The 16,886-nt window shown below is 48.2% G+C and overlaps 1 protein-coding gene across 1 annotated transcript in view; it reads left to right on the top strand.

Annotated features, from left to right (window-relative positions):
- CTNNA1 (catenin alpha 1) overlaps positions 1-16,886 on the top strand; it is a 107,417-nt gene extending 90,531 nt beyond the window's left edge. Inside the window, exons 12-18 of the mRNA XM_042826360.1 lie at positions 3,363-3,563; positions 4,591-4,742; positions 7,360-7,470; positions 9,239-9,420; positions 10,184-10,289; positions 13,851-13,985; positions 15,896-16,886. Coding sequence (XP_042682294.1) covers positions 3,363-3,563; positions 4,591-4,742; positions 7,360-7,470; positions 9,239-9,420; positions 10,184-10,289; positions 13,851-13,985; positions 15,896-16,183 — 1,175 coding nt within the window. The 3' untranslated portion in view covers positions 16,184-16,886. The remainder of the gene's footprint in view (positions 1-3,362; positions 3,564-4,590; positions 4,743-7,359; positions 7,471-9,238; positions 9,421-10,183; positions 10,290-13,850; positions 13,986-15,895) is intronic.

The raw sequence follows: 16,886 nt of genomic DNA, 5'->3' as shown, positions 1-16,886 counted from the left end.
GTGATGGCTGTGATTTATGCCAGGTTCCCTTTGGGGTTATTGGGATCTTTGAGCACAGTAGGGTTTATATAGATTGCTAACTGGGATGTAAGCAAAATAGAAGTGTTGTTGCAGCCTGTGTGTTTGTGTACAGCATCACGTTCCTGCAATGCCCAGCATAAAACTCATGCTTTGTTGATCAATTTATGCTAGAGTTGTTATAATTAAGAAAAGGTTTGATGAGAGAGACATTCATTTTAGGTGATAGCGGATTGTTGTGCAGGATGAGGACACCTGACTGTGCAGTGTTGAGGTTGGCTTTACGAAGAGCACAGCATGAGAAAGGCTCTGTTAGGATGGACAACGGTCTGGCAGTGGCTAATTGTTAGGGCCTAGGAAATTGGCGACAGGAGACTCCTAAAGACTAAGGATCCTCCCCAGACGCTCCCAGCCACGAGTGTTGGCAGTCCAGGGAGCTCCAGCAACAGAGGTGATACCTTCTGAACAGTTCTTGACAGGCTTTTCTCTGTACACTCGTGTTAGTTGCTCTTTCAGCCATTATCATCCCTTGACATCTCCAGCATCCTGTGCACAATTCATAGCCTTAGCTGTGCTCCGTGTGAAGATCCTCCTTATTTTTGACACAGCACCTATTTGCTCCAGTTGATGCCCCCAGTTGTAAAAGGGTTTTTTCATGCTGTGTGTAAGTGTACAGACCTCTGTCCTGTGCCTCCTCAGTCATCTCCTTGACTGCAGTGCCTGTTCGTTATTCCTCATTTCAGAGCTCTTCAGTACCTCTTGTGATTCCTGTCCCCTGATGAGTCCCATCCCCTAGCACTCTGCCTGTGGTTCCCACTGATTCTGTCCTTCAGTTGCTGGTAGCACTGTGTAAAAAATCAAATCCACTATTCTGAAGTCCCCTGGTTCTCCTTCAGGACCCTCTTAAAAACCATTCCAGATGCTGCCTCCTGTTGTGGTGCTGATGGAGGTTTGAGCTGGAGATTGCCCATCGTGATGGAGCTGTTTCTTAAGAGCCTCTGGATGAAGACTTGTGGTCACACTGATCATCCTTATTACAAAATGAAAACTGCTTTTAAGTGTATGAACATGCAAGTGTTTGTTTGTAACCACATCTGCTGGCACCATGGCTTCACCTGGTTTCTCCAGTGTCCCTTGTCAAGAAAAGGTCCAGCATGGAGATGGTTCTGAGACCATCCATGGGAACATGGTAGAAAAGCAGAATTACATCTGTGACTTAAACTTGGGGAACTTGCTTTTATATTTTGGTCCTCCCTTAACCCCCAGCACCCCGATGACAGCCTTGTTAAGGTATTTAGAAAAGGCATTCCTGAGCCCTTTGGTGGGGAGCTGAAGGTGCACTGTGGCGCTGGAATGAGGATGGACAGTCACAGGGGCTCGAATTCTCGTAGCTTTTCACAGTTCTTTGAATGTCCTGGTTTGCTCTAAAAATATTTTCTACTAGGAAAACATGGCCTGTCCTCTTACCTTCTCTTAGCTTGTCACCAATCCATTTTTCCCTGTACTTACTTCAGTAGGATGAGATCACTTTGCTGCTGCCGGTGTTCCATTCTGTGTTACCTTCTGTTGCTGTGCGATTTTTCTCCTGCTCAGCAGCACCAAGGCAGATGTAGGACAGCTCTGTAACATCCCTGAAGGTGGTGGTGCTGAACCCATGTGTCAGCATTTCCCTGCCCTGCACCTTGGCCTCAGCAGATGGCATTTGGCACCGGACACCCGTGGCCTGCGTGCCTGTAGGACAGGTAGGAGTGTGTGCACTGCCAGCACGGAGCAGCCTCACATCTCATCTCCTGTCGTCCAGCTGCAGAGCAGGAGCAGAGTGGATGCCTCTGACAGTCCTGTGCTTCCCCACAGCTTTGCAGGCTTCCTCTCACATCCTTCTGGCCGCTCTGCATCTGCAGAAGGCATTGAGTGGTCGGCAGCATTTGAACATCAGTTCTCGTTTCACCCAGGCCCTTTATTAAAGCCCATATCATCTGAAGAAGCTCTTAAATGATCTGTGGCTTACTTTATTCTTTTAGGAACTCAAGCAATAAACATTGTGTTATTTGGCCTGACACTGATGCTTTTCTCTTCGCCTTTGTAACTTGCAGGGCTGTCTCTTGCTTTAATTCTGAGCCTGTGCGTGCTCCTTGCCAGGGCTGTTGCAGCACGGCTGCCTGCTCACTGAATTGTCAGATCGCTAACAAACCTGCACTTTCCTCTTGTAGGGCCACATCCTGCCCTCAGCTGAACTTCTCCAGGATGAGTTCCTTCGGAGCTGTTTCACAAGTGCACTGTTTGTCCAGGCTGCTTACGCAGGTCTTGCAGTATTGCATCTGGCTCTGCTAATTTTATGTAAATTGGGCAGAGCTCTTCCAGCAGCAGTCCTTCCAGCCAGTTCTTATGAATCCTCCCTCAGCTCCATGTGCTGCTCATCTCTCCCAGCTCGTGCAAAACAGCTCTCTTACCACCTGGGCAGGGAATAGAAGCTGGAAATGATTTAAGGGGCAAAGCAGGGATGCTTCCAAGGAGGCATCTTATGATGTTGGATTGCAGTGTCAAATCATTGCTCCTGATGTATCAAAGAAGTGTTTGACAGAGTTTGTAAGAGCAGAGTTTGTAAGTTCTGGGTAGGTGTGTGCTGATGAGCACCCAAACCTCTCCAGGCATTTTCAGTAATCTCTTGAGGGTTTTTACTCATTTGGAACCTCTTGAGCTTGATGAGCAAAGGAAAACATGTCTATTAGAATGTATTTTCTTAAAGCAAATTACAAAAGGAGGTTTTATGGCTTTCTGTTTTCTTATGAGGCAGTGAGTACTGCTGGAACACTTTTGGCATAAATCAGTGCACATGTTACCTGTCTTAATGCGTGCAGAGGGCTGACAGTGTGATACCATCCCATGGTGTGTGGTTGTAGGAGAACTCTATGTAGGAAGCCAGAAACGTGCACCCAGTGCCCCTGTCTGTCAGGGCATCAGTGGGTGAGGTGTGGCCTGGGCCACGTATGTGCAATGACAGCGGGAGTGGCTTGCAGGTATTTGGAACACGGGCTTTGGCAGCCCAGGGCTGGGGTATGGGGAGAAACGAGTTGAGGGAAGCTCCAGCTGAAGCCAGCTTTTGTCTTGGCAAAGTTGAGTACAGAAAGGGGACGAGAGGTTTGGATGCCTCCAGATGAGTGGACTGCTGGTTCTTGGTTTGGACAGACAGCTGTAGGCTGGTTGTAGCAAGCTTAAAAATTAATGCTTTACAGCAACTAGCTGGAGGTTTTTTAGAGCAGGTCACACGCTGAGAAATTGTAATGCTGATGTACATGACAGAAAAGAAGATATTACCGCCTAAATCCTCCTTCTTTTACCACCAGAGAACCATATTTTAGAAGATGTAAACAAATGTGTCATTGCTCTCCAAGAAAAAGATGTTGATGGTTTAGACCGCACAGCTGGTGCAATTCGAGGCCGTGCTGCTCGAGTCATTCATGTTGTCACCTCTGAAATGGATAACTACGAACCTGGAGTCTACACCGAGAAGGTGCTGGAAGCGACGAAGCTGCTGTCCAACACAGGTAAGGCAGCTCTTCCAGGACCCCAGGTTCACACTGCTTCCAAGTGGGTGGGCAAAAGGACAGCAGCGTGCCCGTGAAACCTGTTAAACACTCCATTTACATACTGTAATGAAAATTAGTGGGAGTTATTTGCAGAGCTGTTGCAAAATGAGAAAAGTAATTTTGCTTTGTTGACTGGCTTAAAACTCAGCAGCACAAAAGGTCTCCCTGGCTGTGCTGGCTGTCAGCCTGAGCCGAGCCAGGTGGCAGTGCCAGGAATGAGTCCCAGACAGTGAGCCAGGGCTTGTGGGCACGCCGGGCATCTTGCAGTGCTGTACCACGATCTGGAAGGGTTTCTGCTGCATTGCCCCAGCAGAATGAGCGTGCATTTTTGTATAGCTTGTAAAAGAAGCACTGTAGGTCCCAGTCCCCCATGCCATAGAGTAAATGTGGGTGTTGCTGTGAACTGGCTGGTAACATCCATCTAGGGTAAGAAATGGTTCTGGGCGCTTCAATGAGTGCTATGCTAAGGATCAGTTGCTGTTTTTGTTTTAATTACAACTTTGATGAAGAATCACGGGTGGCAGTGAGGAGCCAAACAGACTGCAGATGGCTCTGAGATGTTCTTCCTGCGGCGGCGGTGAATCACTGGGGCACAGAGGTGCAGGCTGCCCTGCTCAGTGCCGTGCTCAGCCCCGGCCTCGTGATGTGTGCCCCCCGCAGTGTCTAGAGGCATGTTAAACAAGTGCTTAACGTTGTATCCCATAGAATGTAACTGATCCCCCAGGACTTTGCTCTTTGTGCACTGGGAGGGTGGGATAAACTTTTCACTGTGTGGGAGGGAAGAAAACAAGTAGCAGCAGAATAAACACAAAGTGCAGTGGAGATAGGACTGAAGCAGTGGCGTTGGTGTTCATTTGTAAGAAATGTTTCCAGTTTAAAGGGAACTTTTGCACACTTTCCAGCAACAGTTAACAGCACACCTCACCTATGAGGGTATCTGTGTTACTGGGTTGGAAATGACGGCTCTTCTGTGCTCTTAATACAGTTATGCCACGGTTTACTGAGCAAGTAGAAGCTGCTGTGGAAGCTCTGAGTTCAGACCCTGCTCAGCCAATGGATGAAAATGAATTTATCGATGCTTCGCGACTGGTGTACGATGGAATCAGAGATATCCGGAAAGCTGTATTGATGATCAGAGTGAGTGTCACTTACCTCAGCTGCTTTCAGTCTCTGCTCACTTTCCCCCAGTTACAACACATCAATTTTATTCCAAGCAGACAGCGTAAGATTTTCATTTAGCTCATGTTAACGTTCTCAGCCTTAAAAAGTGCTAATCACTCTGTGGAGTACTTCAGAAGTGCGTGTTGACTCAGATTCATTAAACAGATCTGAGCATCAATGATAGCCTTGAGTGGTGATGCTAAATACCCTTCACGCATCTTTTATAAAATCATGTTAATGCCTCGTTTATTAATGTGCTAAATCAGTGACCTTTGATTTAACAATTGCGAGTGAATTCCTACTGTAGATGCTTTTTCATGGTTTAAGAGCCTCAAAGTAAAGCTTAATGTTTCTTTCTTAAGTAAATTTTGAGAATTAATGCTGGTTAGCTGAAAATGGGTTTAGAGGAGCTCAGTCTGTAGTTCTCTCCAGGTTTCTATAGCTTGTATTCATTAATTGGCTAACCTCGTTAAAAAGAGAGCGGCTCACAGACCTGGGGGCAGCAGCGAAGGGGCAGAGGAGCTGCTGCAGTTGTTTGGAGGGACGCAGAGCACAGCTCTGGCTGAGGCCGGCCTACGGGCAGATCTCTAGAGCAGCATGGAGAAGAGGGGCAGGAGCCAGGCGCAGCAAACAGAAGTGTGGAGCTTTTATTCCTCGTTTGCTTTCCCCTGTGCCCCCCAACTCCACACTGAATGCCTCGCAGCTGAGCTCGCCGTGTCTTTCACAGCGACAACCCATGCAGATGCATCTTGGTAGATTGACAGCGCGCAGCCCCACAACATATGTGATTACAGTAACCATTGCAGTTCTGTCTTCCATGTTTGCTGCTTAAAGCAAAGAATCAGATAGAAAATCAGAAGAAAAGCTGACAGCCACATATGTGCTCTCCGTATAATTCTCTTGTATTTACGCTCGGGATTTATAGAGAGCCAACATTATATGAAGATATCAGTGCTTTCCTGCTCCGCAGACGAGCTAATTGGATTCACCCCCTGCTAGAGTCCTTGTTATTCAGGACATGGGAGCAGGGCTGCCAATTGCACGTCGGCAGTAATTAGCAGAGCTGGCAGTGCCAGGACTGCTGACATTTCCCCCTGTCGCTGATGTCAGGGTGCCAGTCGCTGGCAGCAGCACACTGCTGACACATTGGCGACCTATAAAAAAAGTCAAGGAGTTGTTATTTGTTGTCCAGAGGGCTGTAAGGTGTAGAATGCACTTAGATAAAAGAGAAGGTGCAGAACCCCCACTTCCGCAGGCCGGGGGCTCTGGCTGAGCGCAGGCACGGCCGCCCGGCAGCAGGATGCTGCACAGCATGGCTGGGGCTCACGCTGACTGACCCTGAGCCCCGGGGCTTGCTGCTTGGAAACCAGAAGGAAAAGTAATTTCTTTACCTGACTTTTGTGCTTCTGCAGCCTGTTTTCAGAAGTAAAATCGCACTCTCTCTTTAGTTATTGAAACAAAGCTCTTTGCTTTCTGGTCCCCAGGCAACCTCCTGTCAGCCCCAGAAGAGTCTTTGCCCCCGGGCTGTGGGATGGACAGGAAGAGAAGGGGCTCTGGCATTGTCAGCATCTTCCTAAAGATGTGGCAGAATGGGTTTGGGGGAATTTTTACCCTTTTCTTAAAACACTGATACACCGATGTACTCAGCACTGTATGTCCCTGCCCAGGTCTTAAAGGCATGGGCAGCAGCTGGGGCCCAAACAGTCTGCGTCTCAGTTGTCAGCACGCTCAGCCATCTCTGCTTTTTTGCAACTCTTTTCATAAGTGTTTATATTTCAAGTATATTATGAGATGTCTGCATCAGTGTCAGGGAACAAGTTTATGAAATTGAGCATGGGAAAGAAACCTGAAGAGCAAAGACTTTGTTTGCATTTTGTCTATTGATCACAGTTCGTGGCATTGATCAGCAAAGTTCTTTGTTGATCCAGCTCTGCAGAATTACCATCAAGTTCTTAGCAGAGATGCATGCAGTATTTTAACAAACATGCTGTTTGAACTGATAAGCTTTGTAAAAATGTTGCCAGCCATAGACTGGCAGTAGCAAAAATAAATTCTAGGCGAGCGGGAAATAGGTCAGCTGGGTTTAGCCTACAGCATAAAAGCTGGCCCTCACTAGCTAAAAATTTTAAGTTTCTCCTGGGGGATAAGACTAAATTTTGATACATTTTGTCTGTTGTTAATTCAGTCGATGCTTTGATTCATAATTGTGCTAAAGATGTCCGTGGTTGTGAACCAGGGTTTCAAGTTGTATGTAATTTTAGCTTCAGAATGTCAAGCGAAGCTTTTACATTTATCAAAGTTGCAAAAGGTGATGTTCATTTTGGAAAGACTTTTTCTGTATTTCAGCTCCTCTGTGCATTTGTGTCCTCTGACAAATCTCAGATGTTCAGTGACTGCTCAGTAATTTGGGGGATTTCTACCGTGTTTAACATGAGCACTCAGCTGTGCGCTCCACACGCAGATGCACCTTCCTGCTCAGAACATTGAGTCATTCTTACCTTTGTTTGTTTCCATTCTCACACGCACGGCCTTCTCTTTGGTTTTAGAGCCATTCAAACTGCTGTCTGATCTTGGTGCACTTCTCTCCCCTCAGACCCCCGAGGAGTTGGATGATTCCGACTTCGAGACGGAGGATTTCGATGTCCGAAGCAGAACAAGCATTCAGACAGAAGATGACCAACTCATTGCTGGACAAAGTGCAAGGGTAAGGAAGAAATTGGTGTGTTGGCAGAGCCTGTCCTGCTTTCAAGAAGCAGTTCAGCTCGTATTGAAGATCCAGGGTAAATGTTGGTGGAAACGTTAGATCAGAAAGCAGCCGTTCTGTTTCCAGTTTCCTTTGGAAAAGGAGTTCAAGTGAGATGCAGCAGTGCTGGTGGATGGATGGCACGAACACTTGTGTGTTGTTGTAGGCGTTCTGAAAGATCAGAATGCTTTTCATACTGATGAGCTGCTCCAGAGAATCACACACAATCACAGAATGGCCAGGGTTGGAAAGGGCCTCCAGGATCATGAGTCTGCAACCCCTCACCACATGCAGGGCCACCAACCTGCACATTTCATACCAGCCCAGGCTGCCCAGGGCCCCATCCAACCTGGCCTTGAACACCTCCAGGGGTGGACGGGGCATCACAGCCTCTCTGGGCAGCTGTTCCAGCGCCTCACCGCTCTCACAGTGAAGAACTTAACGGTTGGACTGGATGATCTTTTAGGTCTTTTCCAACCTTGGTGATTCTATGATTCTATGAACTTCCCCCTGACATCCAATCTAAAGAGACACTGTAGGCACTGCCCTTTAGTTAGGCAAGGAGTGTGTGCAGTAAGATACAGGACAGGTAATACTGACTGTGTGGGCATGAAACTTTGCAGCTCAGGCAGTTTTTACGAAACGTCTTCTTATGCAGACGTTTGGCCACTGGGCCTTTAATCAAGACGATGTGGAAAGCAGCTGGAAAATGAAGTAATTTAAACTAAGTGAATTTCCTATGACTGTTAAAAATGAAAGTACTGGTACGTAATGCATAATCATTAACAGGTGATAGCTTAAAATTGGTACATGGAAGGAAAAGCAGGCCTTACCTGTGTTCTTGCTTGACGTGTTCCCTTCTGGATCAATAGCAATTTATCCTCTTCGGCAAGTGCCACAAAAGATTTTTCTGAAGGCTCTTTTTGTCCACAGCCAGACAGGAGTGGTGAGGCCTTATTTATCAAACTGCCACATTGGCTTTGGAGCCCTGCAAACTCCGAGTGCTTTTGTGCTCTCCCTCTTGGGGCTGCACCCTCCATTCTGTGCGCCTCCCCTCCTTCTACTTACATGCAGACATTTCTCATTCACCTTTCAGCACGGTGCTGCCAGATGCATTTCACCCTAAAGCTCCTTTTCACCTGCTGCTGGAGGCACCAATGCTCCCAGTATTTATGAAGGCAAAGGCACTGAGGCTCATACAGGCCATAAACCTATGCTAGTAGATTTTATGCAGGAGTAAGCACATATTCTTTATTTCCACTTGCACTTTTCTCAGCATTCATGTTTCAAAATAGCATTTTTTGCCAGATCCATAATATTTCCTTTGTGCATTACAACACTGAAAGATACCCACGTGGATCCTCCTTCCAAAACTCTTTCGTTTAGAGAAGAGACAAGTCCCTCCTGGCCGTGCTGCTGTTCTTTGATGGATGGTAACATGTGGCAAACATGGTTGGAGTTCGCAGTTTTGCCATGCAGACGCCTGTGCTTTGAATGTCAGCTTGTCTGTCCGGGCATTTTTTCTTCTTTAGTGCTGTTAGTAATTCATACAGCATAAACTTTGTGTTCAAAATGGAAGGAGATCATTTTGGAAACCCTCTAGGTAGAGGATTGCTATTAAAGTTTTATCCCCCATCTACACAACTTAAATTGGTTATCAGTGAAATGTTCCACAAGGCCTTCTGCACTGTGGCTGGAGGAGGCTCTGTGAGAAAGCTCTCTCTTTCAGGCTATCATGGCACAGCTCCCTCAAGAGCAAAAGGCCAAGATTGCTGAGCAGGTAGCGAGCTTCCAGGAAGAAAAGAGCAAATTGGATGCTGAAGTATCAAAATGGGATGACAGCGGTAATGATATAATTGTTCTGGCAAAACAAATGTGTATGATTATGATGGAAATGACAGACTTCACCAGGTGAGTCTTTTTAATTTGTGCACACAGCACCTTCCCTCAGAACTGCCTGAGATGGGGATCCTTTTTAGCAGTCCTGCTTCTTGTAATTTCCTTTAAATGTTAACCTGTTAAAGGCTGGGTGTTAACCTGGGAGAGGCGTTGCTGTGCAGTGATGCGGTGTAATGACTGTTCAAATTGATCTGTAGATGCATGCAGTTACTGCCTGGCATTCTTTATTTCTTAAGGGTGATCTGGTCCCAAAGAGTACATGTATATGTATATATATATATGCAACTAAACATATATATAGTTGTGCAGTTCTTTACAACATTAAGTTCTATGGGCTTCTTGATATTGCTGAGCTGCAAAAATAGTTCCTCACACAGTTATTTGCAAAAGAAAGAGTTTTTTTGATGGCTTTTGAAATCCATTTACTAGACTTCATACAACACTATTTCTTAAACTTGATGTTGCGTTCCATGCAAATTACAAATCTGTCTTCTAAAATGTTATCTCTCATCATAATTAGTTTGCTTGAAACAGTAAAGTTTTAAGATGTTTTTATTCCTGCATTTAATCTGAACGTGGGGAGAGGCTGCGGGGGGGATCTGCCTGGGAGGTGCATGAAGAGGCAGTAATGGCTGCTCCTGTGACCTGCCTGCTTGTGCAGCCTCATTTGTGCTGTCGGGTGTGTTTGTGCTGTAATAAGCAATAGAAAGTGCAGTGTCTTGTTCAGTCTTGTGTTTTTCTGATGCTAGGAGGTGTGATCCGTTCTGTTTTACAGAGGTAAAGGTCCACTGAAAAATACATCAGATGTGATTAGTGCAGCCAAGAAGATTGCAGAGGCTGGGTCAAGGATGGACAAGCTGGGGCGCACTATTGCTGACCATGTAAGTTGGGGTTCATTTTCATAACCCTCCAGCACAAATGAGCAACAGCAGATCTTTCATATTGCAGACATGATGAATACAACGTGTGCTTACTTGTGAGGTCCGGGCTGTTTTTCTGAACTGAATGTCCAGAGTTGCATTGTAGTCTTCTCCTGCTTGCTGCTCTGCTGCCACCCTCAGCAGTGTAAGCAGCCAGATACGTCCAGCCATGAAACCTGCAGCTCCCTGGCTTCAACCAAGCACCTGCAATCTGGCAGCCCTGCTGTGTGCCACGCAGCAGCCAGGCCAGTGCCTCTAAGTGAGCAGGGCTGGATCAGCTCCTGTTGTTTTCATCGTGCTCAAGCTGCCCAACACTTCCCAAAGCAATGACAAGGCTGTGTAGCCACGCTGTAATTACTGCACGTGGCCTATTTGCACAACCTGTAATATTATTTCTGAGGCAGCTTTTTAATATTGAACGATTTTCAAATGCCCCATAGATGAATGGTGGCCTCAGCGTTCATGTCAGATCTGCCAGCATTATTCCTTCTGTCCAGCCAGAGCTGATGGAGATGTGGAGCCAGGAGTGCTGGGTGCTCTGCATCATCGCAGGCTGTGGTGCAGCTGCTGTGCTCTGTGTGCTACAGAATTTGGAAAGAATTCTGTAGGACTGAGCGTGGCCAGCTCAGGGTTTCTGCAACGCATCCTGTGCCACTGCACAAGCTGGGCTGGGCCAAGCAGAAACACCTTTGTTCTCAGTCCACACCCAAATAGCAGACATAATAATGCTCTGCCTTCAGAAGGTGCCCTGAAAGGCAAGTAGGTGAGGTCTGAGATCATGACTGCTATGAACTGTGTTTTGTGCAGCTGTTGCTTGCCTTTCAGTCTTGCTCTGAACGTAATTGATAATTCCAGGCTTCTAATGAAGTCGTCTTACTCTGGAATTAAATCTTTGTAATGCAGATCTCTATTAAGTGTTGCATCAGGAGGACTTTGTGCTCACCTCAGTGTATTAATGGTGCAGTGAAAAACGTTTGATGAGGAGCAAAAGTGGGAAAGTGTTGTTTAAAATGGGGCTCCTTGCTGTAGCACTCTGCCAGCTGTATTTCTGGGGATCAGGTGCCATTGCTGCCTTAGGGAAATGAGGCGAGGAGCAGTTTGTGCTGGGCTGAAAGTTCGCAGTGCTCCTTTTTCTAGTTCATGTGTTTTACACAAACCTGGTGTATGGGTGTCTGCACCAAGCAGTGCTGAAAGAGAGGAGGAAGGCTAAATGGCTGCTTTTAGTAGGCATCAAGTCGGTAGAAATGTAAAAGATGAAGCACAGGTCAGGAGATAAAACGAGCAGGAAAGCCCAGTTAGTCACTTTGACAGGAATATGGCTTTTTTGTGACTCCACACCCTGCTAATACATCCTCTTACATATTTCATTAGATGTGCTTACATGCTCTGTAGAAGCTCGCCATAATGTAGACATAGCTGACAGAGAACTGCGTGCAGCCACTCTGCCTTCCTGTGTCACATGGCTGTGAGCAAGCAGAGCTGTCCTCGTGTCCTGCAGGCCACGTGGCAGTGGTGAATCACAGCCCTGGTGTGAGCATGTTGGGGCTCCCAGCTCCTGCTGCCAGCCAGCTTTACAACACAGTGCCTTCGAAACCATAAAAGCTGTTATCCCAGCTATTTCATGTCTGCTGAGAAGCGTCTAGCCATCAGTCCGCAGATTTCCCCAGAGGTATTCCATCCTTCACTCAGAGTAGCAGCCTGCTTGTTTTGAATGGGAGAATGTAAAGGAGTTATGAGTACAACACAAACGAAAATGATTTGCAGCAGGACAGCCATTCTCCGTTTTGTTTTTTTTAATGTAGAAGTACTTAGAAAGGGAAAACCCACCCCGTTGTGGTGCTGTGTGTAGTGATGGAAGGCTGCCCAGAGCCACATCCAGCCTGGCCTTGAGTGCTGCCTTTTATCTTGGGTAATATCTCTTTGCAGACATCATTGGTTTTTGAACTGAATTCTCCGCTCTGCTCACAGAATTAGTGCACACCCTGTAGGCTGTGGGTTTCCCAGTCATGTCACATTGATGTCTACTATTGAGTAATATCTCCTGTCCCGTTTTTTACTTCCCCACTGCTCTTTGGTTGCCTCCTGCCACCACAGGTAAGCACGCAGCAGGCTCTTAGTAATTCCCACCCATACAGCACCCTGAGCTGTGCACAACCCCCTGCCACAGCGCAGTGTGCATGTGTCAGCACTCAGCCTCAGCTGCGCTGCTCGGGAGATGGAGAGCATTTCCCAAATGCTAATGGCAGGGTTTCATTAGCTCTTTGGCCCACAGTGTTTGTGGGCTTTCTCTAAAACATCTTGCACTGCTGGCTGCTATTGATTCACTTAAGAAAATAACCAGCAGACCTCACCTCTTTGTTATTCAGTTTTCACTTTGCTGATGGAAACCAGGAGAGAGCTGCAGGTGCCTCACTGTGTCCTTAGCTTGGCTGGGGGGCACGAAGGCGACTGCTGCCACCCCGACCACAGAATCACAGTATCACAGGGCACCACAGGGTTGTCACAGGTACCTCCATGCTGAGCTGCCCCAGGGCTCTTCCTCCACAAAAAAGATGCTCCAGGCCCTGATGCTCTTTGCAACCCTCCACTGCGCTCTGTCCAGAAGATGTGTTCAACTGGAGGTCCCTGGTGGCAGGCAGGCTCAGAGAGCTGGGCTCTTCCTTTCTCTGGCAGGCGAGGATGGGCCATGAGGCAGTAGGCAGTAAGCCTGACTGCCAGCAAGGCTTTAAGCAGCAAATCGCCACCACATGTGAAGTTATTTTTCCAAGCCCACCATCTCTGTGGTCAGTCTTCATTTGACAGCACCTCGTAGCACATCGGTGTTGAGGTGCAGTGTGTGGGGTAGGCAGTGCTGTTCCGACCTCTGGTGATGCTGTGTCCCCACCACAGCTGGGATGGCACTGCAGCTGCTTGTTGTGCAGAGGTGGTACTGGGAAGTGCTGGGCAGTGCTGTGGGGCATTGGAGGGCGTTTGGGTTCCCTGTGTGAATATGTGGGGTGCTGGAAAATACAGAACTGAAGAAGTTACTCCCATGGAATGGCTGAGTGCTTCAGCAAGCACTTGAGGAATTGTATTTTGTGCCAGGTGAGAGATCTCACTTCCACACCGCTGCAATGTGGGAACAGCTGTCAGGAAAATACCTGTTTTGTGGGATATCATCAGGTAACTGTTGGGTTTATCATCTGCTAGCTTATGGCACTTAAGGCAAGGTATGGGGGGTGGGTTAGTAGCAGCTACCTGGAATTTGCAGTCCTTGCTTCTGCTTCTGTCCAGCACAGAGGGAAGGCTGTGTGAGCCAGCTCAGCAGCTTGCAGGAGCCAGGTGCCTTCCCTATCTTCCCGGGCAGCTCAGGTTCCCACTGCCCTATTTACTGCTTGTAGGGTTTGTGTGTATTTAGCCACGTATTGAACAGTTGACTTAAGAAAGCCAAAGCTCAGAACTGCAGCAGTAAGCAGCAGTTAGAGTGGCTGAGCTGCAGCTCTCCCATCCCCACGCCAACCTTTGCTGTCTCTCTCCCTGCAGTGCCCAGACTCAGCTTGCAAGCAGGACCTGCTGGCCTACCTGCAGCGCATCGCCCTGTACTGCCACCAGCTCAACATCTGCAGCAAAGTGAAGGCCGAAGTGCAGAACCTTGGAGGGGAACTCGTCGTGTCTGGGGTACGTAGGAGTGTGGCTCTGCATGGTTCTTTCCTCAAGGGTAGCAACTGCTCATTAATGTTTGAAAGGAGAAAGAGTACAGAAAGAGAAGGGAATGCTTCTCTTTTCCACACTCAGCAGTGTTTGAGGACAGGTTCGCTTTACTCCGTGCGATCTGCCGCTGTTCCAGATGGTATTTCACTATCAGGAAGGTTAAATCACTTCAGTCAGCGCAGCTGAACCCACCCGAGTGTCTGCAGAGTCCTGGAGCACACGGGGTCCTGTAATGCCCCCAGAGCTGCTAACATTTCTGAGCAGCCATGCCCTGAGCAGTGCAGGGGTTTCAGCAGCTCTGAACTCTGTCCTGGGCTGCCCTGCAGCCATTGTGTAGCACGCAGTTGTTTCACTGCCCTTCCTGAAAAACTTCCTCCTAAGAGGGAGCTGAGGTGGCTCTCTGGGAGGGGGAGAGCAGAATGCACTGTGCCCTGCTGTATTCTTTGCCCTGGTTGGTTATGTGTAACCTGCAGTGCTTTTGCCCATCCACCTCCTGGGATGGGGATGGAGATGGAGATGGAGATGAGGATGGGATGAAGATGAGGATGGGATGGGATGAGATGGGGCAGGATGGATGTTTGGTGCCACGCAGCTCTGCTGCATGATGCGCTGCTCTCTGGGAGGCTGAAGGCATTGTGCTGTCAGAGGAGTGGATGTGTCATTACACAGTAATGTGGACTCCAGGGTTTTACTGCCATTATTCAGCTTCTTCAGAATTTACATACCCTCCTGCCATAAATTAGTTATGTGAGCAGGCATCTGCCATCTAATCTGCCGCTTTATCTGCTCCCCTCCAATCTGCCTATGGGGCTGAGTGATGCTGGGGCTGTGTTCAGCTCTGTCAGGTTACCGGGGAAGGCCTTGAGTCTGCAAGGGAATTCCGTCAGCGCCGGCGTCCTCCCCAACCTGAGGCAGCAAATATTTTGTGAAGGCAGAGCCGCAGCCCAGGCAGCTGGCACTGCACCCTGAGCAATCTGAGAGCTCCTTTAGAACAGCACCTCCTTGCTTTCAGTGCAATGGATGGGATTCCTCCCGCTGTGAAGAGCCATGGAAGTAGTGGCCGGCAGTGCAGCGTTGGCAGTGCGATGGCTGGGGCAGGGGAGGGCAATGCTTTGCTGCGTGGCACAGCTCAGATTGCCACCACGGTCTGCAGCGTGCAGTCCTCCAAGTCCTGCTCACACTGTTTGCTGCTGGGCATTTTTTGCTTGGATTTTCCCTCAGCTCTTCCCTAGATGTACACATGCTGCAGTTTAGATGTGGAGAGGGAGCTGAGCTCTCATCTGCTGAGGATTGTTGGTATTTATGAGCAGCAGGTCCTGGTCTTGTGCGGGGTGGATGGGATGAAGCAGCCCTGCACAAAGCCCGCAGTGCAGTCAGCCCCGCTTCGTCCGCACACACCTCAGCCTTCACCTCCTGCAGTGTGGCTCTCCATCAGCCACACACTACAGCTTCCAAAACCACGTCGTCTTGTTCTCATTTTTAAGCTCCTGTCAGTAGAACCACCTCGCAAAGGGCTCCAGGCCTGGCTGAAGATAACACTGCGTTCCTCCCTTTGTAACATAACTTTATATAAATGTTTATTATCAGTAATTAAGATATTTCTAATTTCATTAGAGAATAAGCTGCTTTTAAAGCTTAGTCACAAAAGCAAACAGTGGAACACGAATCCCTTTGGTTGCCATTAGCATGGAGCAGTGTGCAGGCATGGTGCTCCTCGGTCCGCGCTGTCAGCAGGGGAACATCGCTGTGCGGTTGGGCTGCAGATTCTGAGGAAAACCATTCAGAGCAGCCATAGCTGCTTCCAGCAGAGCCTGCAGCACTGCTATGGAGCTGCTCGGCCACTTTCACCTCGAGTAACTGTGCCGTTCCTCCGGCAGGTGGACAGTGCCATGTCCCTCATCCAGGCGGCCAAGAACCTGATGAACGCCGTGGTGCAGACGGTGAAGGCGTCCTACGTGGCGTCCACCAAGTACCAGAAGTCGCAGGGCATGGCCTCGCTCAACCTCCCCGCCGTGTCCTGGAAGATGAAGGCTCCGGAGAAGAAGCCCCTGGTCAAGAGGGAGAAGCAGGACGAGACCCAGACCAAAATCAAGCGGGCGTCCCAGAAGAAGCACGTCAGCCCGGTGCAGGCGCTCAGCGAGTTCAAGGCGATGGAGAGCATTTAGAGGTCTCCGTGTCGGTTGGTTTTTCCTTTAGGCCACTACTGCTACTTCCAGAACTCTACTTTTAATATTCTAAGGATTCTCAGAAGTTTACTACTCCTCAAAATGTATTTACTTAATATAATTTTGATAACTTTGTTTAGATCATGTGGGGAAATACTCAAATTACAAATCCTATCAGTATAGCTCCAGCCTGCGAGAGTGTGTTAATTTAGATTGCTTTTAGATTCCAGGGGTGTATTTCTAGCTGGAAATTATTTTGTATAATCTCGCTTTAAATGAAATATTCTATAACCAAAGAGGTTTCACAATAACACTAACAGTTAATGCTGATAGCTGAATTGTTCTGCTTGGAGACTGCTGTTTTGCCTTGTGATCAGGAGGGAAAAATTAGGTCTTTTCACCCCAAAAAAAACTTTTAGAAACGGATTATTGTATGTATGTGTATTCCTGCTGGGAGGGGAGAGCCAGTGAGCAACGTGTGCTGAAAGGAGCAGGAGAACACAGCGAGCACCTCCTGCATGGCACACAGCCGGGCAGGGCCAGGAGGGGCTGCGCTGCTCCCTGTGCTCTGCTTCCCATCCCTGCGCCCCCATGGCTGCTGGCGCATGGCTGCTGGCTTCTGTGTGACATGAGAGTGGTAATGCCTGGTTACAGACCGCTGATGTTGCTGCAGGACACAATAAAGTCGCTTTTCCCACCCGTG

This window comes from Centrocercus urophasianus, unplaced genomic scaffold (genome assembly GCF_019232065.1).
Source record: "Centrocercus urophasianus isolate 14NV4802_14NV808 unplaced genomic scaffold, USGS_Curo_1.0 seq_26, whole genome shotgun sequence".
In the NCBI taxonomy this organism is placed as follows: domain Eukaryota; kingdom Metazoa; phylum Chordata; class Aves; order Galliformes; family Phasianidae; genus Centrocercus; species Centrocercus urophasianus.
Note: the sequence above shows the minus strand (reverse complement) of the source record. Positions and strands in the feature narration are given on the sequence as shown.